The sequence below is a fragment of the Malus sylvestris genome, chromosome 16 (assembly GCF_916048215.2).
Source record: "Malus sylvestris chromosome 16, drMalSylv7.2, whole genome shotgun sequence".
Classification (NCBI taxonomy): domain Eukaryota; kingdom Viridiplantae; phylum Streptophyta; class Magnoliopsida; order Rosales; family Rosaceae; genus Malus; species Malus sylvestris.
In genome coordinates this window covers 3415673-3425846 of record NC_062275.1, presented here as the reverse complement: position 1 = coordinate 3425846, position 10174 = coordinate 3415673, and the positions used below count along the sequence as shown (strand labels likewise).

Genomic DNA, 10174 nt, shown 5'->3' with positions numbered 1-10174 from the left:
TCTCCTCTCTCTCTCTCTTGTTAGACTGCTCTCTTTCTCTCCTCTATAGGCAGTTTCTCAAGAACTCCAGAGGGATTTTCCCTCTATTTCCAGGAAGGAAAATATCAACGATGCATTAAATATTGCTGCAAAGCAGAGACCGACCTCGATAGCGTGGCCAGGCTCCTTCTGAGTATTTGTTGCTGAACTCACTTCGGCTCATTGCCAAATAAAAGTGAGTCGGTCACTGCTCCCATCACCACAAGCACACACATTGGTTTTCGTTTTGATCCGCACTGCCATTGGAATTTTTACTCAACAAATATTGGGTTTTGCTTCTTTTGCCATTGCAATTTCTGGGTAATCGTTTTTTTTTTTGTTGTTGTTGTTTTATGATTCGTGCTTTATTGTAGCGGTTTGCTCTGGCAATCCTTTTTAGATCCACAGGGTGTGTTTGAACAGATTCTTGAGCCTGTTTTGTGATGATTTTGTTTTCTGGGCATGTTTTGTTTGGGATTCTGTTATGCGGGTGATCCTTAATTTAAGCTTTTGTGATGGAGGATGTTGTTTGGATCCTGTGTTTTTCAGAAGAGTGCAAAAATATGATCTTTGTGTTTAAAGTTTGAGTTTTTGCTTATGAGAGTTTTGGTGTAGTTCTTAAAACTCATGTAGCATGCCTTGTTCATTGGAGTCTTCAGTTCCTATGGTTACATCCCACAACAAGGAATATTGTGGTTGTAGCAAGTTTAACGAAAATTCTTGGTTCTAAGACTCACTGCAGTAATTCTCACCATGCGAATAGCCATGTGATACAGACGTTTGTCAGTGCCTTCTTGGTTCATTAATTAGAGGCATTCAAAACCCTGAGTTCCTTCAAATGTCTCTTGGTGCAAGTCACATCTTGCTAATGCTTAATTATTGCAATTCCTTAACTTTCATATGCCTTTTTCAAATATCTTAATTTACATCTGAAGTGCCAACACAATCGGCATCCAGGTGTGCGTCCACATGTGCGTGTGTGTCTTTGAGTAACTAGAAGAAGAGGCATTCTGGTTATGAAGAAGATTGTGGTGGTCACCTGCGATTTTAATTGTTACAGTTCGCCTCTTATGCTTGCACGATGCACACTTGAGTTCTTTAGTTTTCTCATTTTTGTCAATTGTAAATCTCTTTACCTTTCTTTTTTCCTTTTGCCAACTAGAGGAAGCCAACATAAAAGTAATGGCTCAAGATATGTCTGGTGCTGATTCACACCAAAGACGGCAAGGCCTTTTAAAAGATCAAGTTCGATTGGTTAAGAGAAAGGATTCTTCTCATTACGAGATTGCACCAATCCAAAGTCCTTTGTCATTTGAGAAGGGTTTCTTTATAGTAATCCGTGCATGCCAGTTGTTGGCTCAAAAGAATGAAGGAATAGTATTGGTAGGAGTTGCTGGTCCTTCTGGGGCTGGAAAGACTATATTTACAGAAAAGATAGTCAACTTTATGCCCAGCGTTGCTGTCATATCAATGGACAACTACAATGATGCCAGTCGGATTGTCGATGGCAACTTTGATGGTAAATCATTACCTCACTTAGTTTTCTCTTGTTTTGAAGCTTTAATATATATGTTTTCTGAGGAAGTACAACAATGAACACATACTTATGGTGCACAATGTTTTTGGTTATATAATTATTAGTGTTTCTTCTTATTTCTTCTTATATTTTTATATAAAACAGATCCACGCTTGACAGACTACGACACATTGCTCCAGAATGTCAATGATTTAAAAGCAGGGAAGCCGGTTGAGGTTCCAGTTTATGACTTCAAGTCTAGTTCCCGCACAGGATACAGGTTGAATACCTTTCCTGCATAGATTAGCATATCCTTGGATTTCTTTGACAAAGCTTTTGAATTATAGTATCACAGGGAAGATATGCCTTTTCATTTGTTACTCTTTGTTTTCATTGCAAGTATTGTGCGGTGATGTTCTGAGTGTTTAATTGTTGGTCATGGATGTAGTGAATTGTGAATACTTTTGTGCTTATTCTACGTGGGAATATGAAGAAACAACCATCTTAAGAAGATATCACTTTTCGTTTGGAGAATCATACCCTATATGTATTTTAGTTTAGAGCCTTTCTATGCTTCCTGTTGAAAACTTGAATTTTCATTTTGGCCCTTTGTTTCATAAGTCAGGCCATTTTTTTATATTTTTTTGAATAACTGTTGGTTATTTTTTTATAATTAATAAATTAATAGTTTCTATGGTCTACAACTTCACCTTTCACGCTTCCTGGGTGCTTTGGATAGTACCTTGGTAAAATTATTCATCAAAGAGATTGTAGTTTGTACATCTTATCATATATGTTTTTGGTGTTGCTTAAATCTTATCTTGTAGAATGTACTGGTGACAGGACAGTTGAAGTCCCAAGCTCCCGTATTGTGATCATTGAGGGCATCTATGCTTTGAGTGAAAAGTTGCGACCTTATCTGGATCTACGAGTATCAGTCACAGGCGGTGTTCACTTTGACCTTGTCAAAAGGGTTTTACGGGACATACAAAGAGCTGGCCAAGAACCAGAAGAAATAATACATCAAATATCTGAAACTGTACTTTTCTAACCCTCCTTTATATCATTAAGCACTTGATAAGTTGATGCTTTTCCAGATGTCTGAACTCTTTTGTCTACAGGTATATCCAATGTACAAGGCATTTATTGAGCCAGACCTTCAAACAGCACATATAAAAATTATCAACAAATTTAACCCATTTACTGGATTCCAGAGTCCCACTTACATTTTGAAGGTTAATATCCTTTCCATTTTCAATTATTCTGCTGCATTGATATTAGTTTCTAACCTAAGTTTTTCCATTTTCATTTAAATTGACAATTGAGTGTTTCCTTTTATTGCAGTCAGCAAAGAACTTGTCTGCGGATCAAATTAAGGCTGTGTTTTCTGAAGATCACACAGAAGCAAAGGAGGAGACGTATGATATATACCTTCTACCACCTGGTGAAGATCTCGAAGCTTGCCAATCATATCTGAGGATGCGGGATAAAGATGGGAAATATAGTCTAATGTTTGAGGTTTGCCTTCAAAACTTGTTTCTGTATTTTGTTTGAGATGTGACAGATTGTATAGGACTTAGGATTAAATTTGAATTTAGCTGAAATGTCAAAAGATTCCCAAGCACTTGTGAGTTGTGACTTCAGAAAATGTCTTTGCATGGACTTACATAATCAGACAGTGTACTGCACATTTCAGGAATGGGTGACAGATAATCCATTTGTTATATCACCAAGAATAACTTTTGAGGTCAGCGTGCGTCTTCTTGGTGGACTAATGGCCTTGGGTTACACCATTGCAACTATCCTTAAAAGGAGCAGCCATGTATTCTCCAACGATGGAGTGTGTGTAAAAATTGATTGGTTAGAGCAATTAAATCGTCGATATATTCAGGTACTGGGATTTTCCGTTTAGTGTTTACTGAAGTTAAGAACCACTTAATGCTTAGATGCTTCATGAATTTTGTATGTCCTTCAATATGGACACTTGCTCATCTCATTTTTTTCTCTTGATTGCATGAATGAATGAATGATTATGGGCTGATTAAGTGGATACCTTACTGTTCTTCTTTTGTACATTTCTGACCGCATCCGTTATTGTTCATTTTTTTATTTTTAAAACTCTTATTTGTAGTTTATTTGGTAACTCATGTATATCTAAGTTTCTCTGCTTATTGACCAAAAGGTGCAAGGAAAAGATCGGGTAGTTGTAAGATGTGTTGCCGAGCAGCTTGGCTTGGAAGGTTCATACATTCCTCGTACGTACATTGAACAGATTCAACTGGAAAAGCTTGTAAATGAGGTCATGGTATGATATCTACATCTTATCCTCTCTGTGTACTGAGTATCCGGCTATGATAAAACTTCAAATTGTATAATGCCTTATCTTCCATCTGTATTCTTGATCTGATCATCTTGCAGGCTTTGCCAGATGATTTGAAGACGAGGCTTAGCCTAGATGAGGACCTTGTTTCAAGCCCCAAAGAAGCACTTTCCAGAGCCTCTGCAGATAGAGTTGCCATGAGAATTAAGAATCTCAAGAGGTATGATTCTTTTGTAATCCATGTCTAGTTTAGTTCTTTGTGCAACTCGGAGTTTAGATGTGTGGCCAGTGCACCATACTGAGCACATAGAAAGCCGAATCTGGCTGGTTCTTGCGTTTGAGATTTTCCATCTGAGAATTGGGTCTATATTTTGTTCTATCCATATAACATTGTTCTCAACTGACCTGGCAAAGCATTTATCTCAACTGTTCAGAAGGACATCATTAAGCATAAACTCTGCCTTTTTGTTCATTTTCAATTCGAACGTTGCTGGCTGCCTTAAACTTAATGTGACCTGAATTCATTTGACAGTGGTATGTCGCAGTCATATACAAGCCAACGGGACAAAAGTACATCTAAGCTTACCGGGTATTCTTCCAACAGTCAAAGGTTTGATGAGAGAAACACAGAGTCATCAGCAACGCTAGAAAGCCAGGTAGAGTAACGCTTCTTAGTTCTTATCTGCTATTGGCAATTGGAGCCCCAGCAAGTAAATATAGTCACTCATCATTATTGCTTTTTCCTTCTCATTGCTATAGCACGGAGTAGCTACTCAGCTTTCAGAACAAATGTCTTCGCTGAATGATAGAATGGATGACTTTACAAATCGAATCGAAGAGCTGAATTCCAAGCTGACCATGAAGAACTCTCCTAGCCAACACAACATGGCTCTTCAAGCTGAAAACTGCAATGGCTCCGTTCCCACTTCTTATTTCATCTCTGGCTTAGGCAACGGTTCGTTAACTGGGGCGATAATGCCGAATTCCTCCTCTTCCTCACAGGTGAATAAGGAGTCTTCAGTGGTGGAAGAGGTACTTTCATACTCCTTTGCCTCCTAACGAAATTCGGGCAGTTCATAATTCTGAGGATTAACAAATAACAAGACGCGTATAAGTAGTAATGAAGCACATGATGCTAATTTTTCCTTCTTGACTGGTTCATTTATCTTCTTATTTCGCCTTCTCATTTGTCCTCGGTATTCTATCAGATGTCAAGCGTTGCACGGGGACAACGTCAAATCATGCATCAGTTAGACAATCTCAGCAATCTTCTCCGGGATAGCATGGGAGAGAGACCTCGTCCGGTAAAAACTAACAGCAGGAAGAACATCGTAGCCCAACCCGAACCCTTGACGGTTCCTCTTGCAGTAACGCTTGCAGTTGGCGTTCTAGGGGTGATCATATACAAGGGTATCCTAACTAGGAACTGATGCTGTTCCAAAATTTTATCAGACTCATCAACTTTCACTTTAATTTGCTTAACCTCGTTTTCGTCCCTCTTATGTTTGTTGCGGTTCTACCCTTCTGGTCGGGAGAGACAACATATAGAGATGCAAAGCATAAGCTATCTAGCTTTCTGATCTCTGAGACTGAGAGTTTGTAGAGAAGGGTGCCTTTGGCAATTTTGAAGTTTTGTGGGGCTACTTTGAAATTTGCTAATTTTAACATATCTAAGGCAGATATTGAAATAGATAAAATCTCACAGTTGATCAATCTCAGTGTTTAACTTTCGTCTTTTACTCTTAGTGTAGATGATATCTTTTGTTCAACAGAAGAAAAAAAAAAAAAAAAACTTTCGTCTTGTACAATTATTAATAAATTCTTTTGAGCTTTTAGATCCGGTTCTAATTTCGACTTGTGGAATTAATTATTGACATTTCAAAACAAAATACCGTGCACAATTTTGTTCTTCGTATATTTATGAGTGCATTAAAACTCAATCCATTCTTGATATTTGAGAAACTTTTCAATTTGGTCCCTCGCGTTAAAACTGGAAAACTGTTACCGTCATTTTTCATTAAAGAATTTGATTCCTTTAAGAATAACATGCGTGATTATCACGCATCTAATTACATGTCACGAGAGATCAAACATAACAGGTGATTTTTATTTTTATTTTTATTTTTCACAATATTATTTTAATCATCCGAATTAAATAAATTAAATGAAAATTACATCGTATCAAATATGTGAAAAATAATGTAAACTCTTCATGTACTATTTGATTTGAGAACGCGAACCTTTATTTGTTTTTGGTTTTCCTGAGATGCTGACTTCTAAAACCGGAAAGGAAAGGGATCCTCTTTAGATCTCTTTCTCCTAATCAATCAAGTTCGGGAATTCCGGTCGTTGAAATTTGATTCAACGGCTAAAGTTATTATAACTTTTAAAATGGACCCCTATTTGTAACCGTTAGATCAAATTTCAATAGCCTAAAACCCTGAATTTGGTGGATAACAAGGAATGGATACTCTAAAACCCAAAATAATAAAAAAGAAAAAAAAAGAAAAACCCAAACTTGAACAGCAACGGGGCAACTAGCAGCGGATTTCTGTGCGCGCTGCTGATAGAAAAGGAACTCGGAAATGAGAAATGATCCGAGCTCGAAACCCGAAAGTCTAAACTGAATCCCCAGATACATACACTCCAAACCTCGTCTCTCCTTCATATCCTTCTCCCCAGGTATCTGACACTTCTCCTTTTCTTATATATTCATGTATTTTCTGATATAAATTGGTTTTTTTTCTTTTTCCCTTGTGTGAATTGCTTTCATTGTTTCTCTATTCCAAAGATCTGATCCGTGACTTTATTGGGTTTGTTTGGATTTTTGAGAAACTTGATTGATTGATTGATTTGGTTTGGTTTAATGGAAATTGACAAGGAAAAAAAGCCACAGAAAGCAATGTTCTTTGTCGATATGCTTTCTGAACGCTGATTAAATGAACTCTAATGGTGAAAATCTGTAAATTTCAGAGTTGAATTTTTTTTTTCCTGTTCTGTTCTTCATAAGCAAATCGAACATATGCCGGAAATTCGTGGGTTTTGCTCAAGTTTTGATCTTGTTGTGAACATTTGGAGTTTAGGGTGAATAATTTATTGTGGCATTTTAGTTTCTCTAAAGCCCTTCAATTACTGACTGGTTTTGTTACATTGCTTTGTAGTCGATTGAGTTTAAATATACGAATGGGAGATTTTTCGGGTTGTGATTTGATAAGCAATTTGCCTCAAAGCATAATAGAGAGCATTCTTACGCGTCTCCCGATCAGAGACGCTGTAAGAACTAGCTGCTTATCAAGGAAGTGGAGATACAAATGGACTACTATCACTCATCTTTCATTTGACGAAAAATGTGTCACTATATCAAATGACCGAGCTCTTGTTGAGAAAAGCCTCATAGATTTTGTTACTCGAGCTCTCTTTCTTCACCAAGGACCCATTCACAAGTTCCAGCTTTCAACTTCTTATTTGCAGAGCTGCCCGGATATTGATCAATGGATACTTTTCCTTTCGAGGAACGATATCAAAGAGTTGGTTCTTGAGTTGGGTGAAGGTGAGTGGTTTAGGGTGCCTTCGTGCCTTTTTTACTGTAAAAAGTTGACCCGTCTGGAGCTATTTCGCTGTGAGTTGGATCCGCCTCCTTCTTTTAAAGGATTTTTGTGTTTGAAGAGCCTCGATCTTCATCAGGTTTTGGTTACTCCTGATGCAATCGAAAGTCTTATTTCCAGTTGCCCTCTACTTGAGAGTCTGGCTTTGTCGTACTTCGATAGCTTAGCTCTAAACATCCGTGCTCCAAATCTCAGATATTTGTGTCTTGAAGGCGAATTTAAGGATATCTGTCTTGAAAATACTCCGCTTTTGGTTGCCATGTCTGTTGCTATGTATATGACTGACGGCATTGCTGAGCACTTTGAGCAAAGTTCAAATTGCAATTTTATCAAGTTTCTTGGTGGCATTCCACTTCTTGAGAGGCTTGTTGGGCATATCTACTTTACGAAGGTAACATTTTCAGATGCTTTCGTTTTGTTAATTCTTCCTTTCTTTTAATCTCAAGTAGCAGTAGCATATATACGTTTCTGACATTGATACATTCTTTTGTTTATTTCCTTGTTTCAAGTATTTGAGTATAGGTAATGACCTAGGAATTCTTCCGATTACTTACAATCGTTTAAAGATTATCGAATTATATCAAGTAAGTTTCGAAGATATGAATGAGATACTAGTTGTTCTTCGCTTGATTTCGAGCGCTCCCAACTTAAAGGAACTTCAAATCTCGGTAAGTTATTGTGAACATGTTGAAAGGTTACCCCTCTTTCTTCTTTTGTTGACCTTTCTATTAGTAGTTTTACATTTCTGTTAATAGTAAGGATTACTGCCACCATAGGGATCTTCAAATGCTTTAGCAGCAATAGAAGCGTCCGACTTGGATTTCTGGGAGAAACAATGCCCTTCTGACTGCACATTCCGAAGGCTTAAAGTTGTGAAGATGACAGATATGTCTGGAGTGCCACATGAGATGGAATTCATCAAATTTTTGTTGAAGAAATCGCCCGTGCTTGAGATGATGAGCGTCATGCCTTGCGCGTATGGTTTGGAAGGACGGATGAACTTGTTGATTGAGTTGGTGAGGTTTAAACGGGCATCTCCTGAAGCAGAAATTATCTTCATCCAAGATTAGTTTGGAGTCAATTTGTTTGTTTGAGAGAGCTGGCCCGTTCAATTGTGTTCTTGACAAATGACAATTTATTGATATTTTTGTCTACAAAATTGGATGATCAAATGGAAAATTTTACAGGGATTCCCTTAGAATTGAAGGCACTGCCGCCAACTGCCGTGGTTGGTAAGATGCAGCAAATACCAAACAGATAAAGGAACTTTAACAAAAAGTTCCCGGTACTGTTCACTTTAGCAGAGATTCCCAAACACACCTAGACCAATTGGCATACCAGCTCCGAACAGAGTTGAGACTTAATTTTTCAGTCAAATATGGAACTACAATTAGTTCAATGACGCTCGGTTGGATGGAGTCTCTCTTTATGGGCAGAATATTTATGGGCAGTTCACAAGAGGGTGTGGAATTACTTGAACTCCATGTTGCGGGCGAAGCGTGAGGAACTGAAAGGGAGAGTGGACATAAGCAGGGGGAAATAGTGAAGCTGTAGCGTTGTAAAATCATCGACAGAACAATCTTCACTTCAGTGGTTGCAAAGTTCATGCCTGCGCAAATCAAGGTCCCGTTGCAAACGGTAAGAATGCTGCTATGCTATTGTTAGTAGCTTTAGCAACTCCTTGCACAAAGCGGTCGGGTTTGAAAAGTTGCACGTCTTGCCCCCAAAATTCAGGCTCATGTTGGATTGCTAGAGTTGGGAAGACCACTTCAACATTGGCAGGAACAATGAGCTTTTCCAATCGAACCTCCCTATCGACTTTCCTCTCGATGGAAACAACCGGAGTATATAATCTTAGAGACTCGTTGATGATCGTACTTGCTGTTTTTATTTTGGCAATGCCACCAGGATTCGGATTTTGTCTGCCAAATAATTCAAGTACTTCCGTTCTTGCTTCCTCTTGACAATCAGTGTGGAGTGCCAGAAGAAGACAGTCCAAGCAAGCACAGTATTCGTGGTTTCATGTCCAGCAAAGTAAATTGTCTTGCACTCGTCCACCATCTCGTCCACTGATATCCTCTTCTCGTCATTGGAATCGTGATGAGCCTTCAAAACTAATCCAAGATAATCACCCCCGAAGCTCTCCTCATCTCCGATCGCTGCCTTCTCCTCTCTTTTCTTAATAATCTCTCGTATGGAGTTGCGCATTATTTTCTCTTTTCTTAATAATCTCCGATAGCTAAAAACGTTATTTGAATTCAAACAAAAATTTTCTGAAAGATTTTTTAGTTAATAAAAAAACACTTTCAAACGAGGCCTGATTCTAATTCAACAGTTATTTAATACCATGATTTTAACCAACGCTAATGAACTTAAAAAAATAAATTTTAGGTGTAAACACCATCCTCATCTTGAAACCTAAAAAAATTGGAATGAGAATTGAAGGTGGATCTCTCAACATTATTTATTTATTTATTTTTATTTGGAGCTTGAAACTCTTCCGGGCTTGGGCCAAGATAATGCGACATCAACGATCCATGGATACACGTGGGCCTTCCCATGCAGCCCAAACTTGAACCCAAATCTTGCCACCCTATATCTTTACTTATTTACGGTTGTGCCACTACACAGGCCGCCTACCCTATATCTTTACTTATTTACGGTTGAACCCAAATCTGGCTGTATATATAACCCAGCCGCCTACCTTGTCTCTCC

At 38.2% G+C, this 10174-nt stretch overlaps 2 protein-coding genes across 3 annotated transcripts; both read left to right on the top strand.

Moving 5' to 3' along the window:
• On the top strand, nucleotides 1–5567 carry LOC126607494 (inorganic pyrophosphatase TTM2-like). 2 transcript variants are annotated; one of them, XM_050275105.1, is made up of 12 exons: nucleotides 1–214; nucleotides 1181–1537; nucleotides 1700–1814; nucleotides 2378–2573; nucleotides 2656–2769; nucleotides 2879–3052; nucleotides 3231–3425; nucleotides 3717–3839; nucleotides 3953–4074; nucleotides 4387–4510; nucleotides 4614–4886; nucleotides 5063–5567. In XM_050275105.1, the coding sequence occupies exons 2-12, from the start codon at nucleotides 1201–1203 to the stop codon at nucleotides 5282–5284; spliced, it is 1995 nt and encodes a 664-aa protein (XP_050131062.1). In that variant the 5' UTR covers nucleotides 1–214; nucleotides 1181–1200; the 3' UTR covers nucleotides 5285–5567. The 2 variants fall into 2 exon arrangements, with proteins under 2 accessions (XP_050131062.1, XP_050131063.1); XM_050275106.1 differs by lacking the exon at nucleotides 1–214 and adding an exon at nucleotides 226–339.
• A 794-nt stretch (nucleotides 5568–6361) lies between these two features.
• LOC126607497 (F-box/FBD/LRR-repeat protein At1g13570-like) lies at nucleotides 6362–8649 on the top strand. Its single transcript, XM_050275111.1, has 4 exons — nucleotides 6362–6536; nucleotides 7016–7850; nucleotides 7969–8127; nucleotides 8236–8649. The coding sequence occupies exons 2-4, from the start codon at nucleotides 7038–7040 to the stop codon at nucleotides 8527–8529; spliced, it is 1266 nt and encodes a 421-aa protein (XP_050131068.1). The 5' UTR covers nucleotides 6362–6536; nucleotides 7016–7037; the 3' UTR covers nucleotides 8530–8649.
• Nucleotides 8650–10174: the final 1525 nt, after the last annotated feature.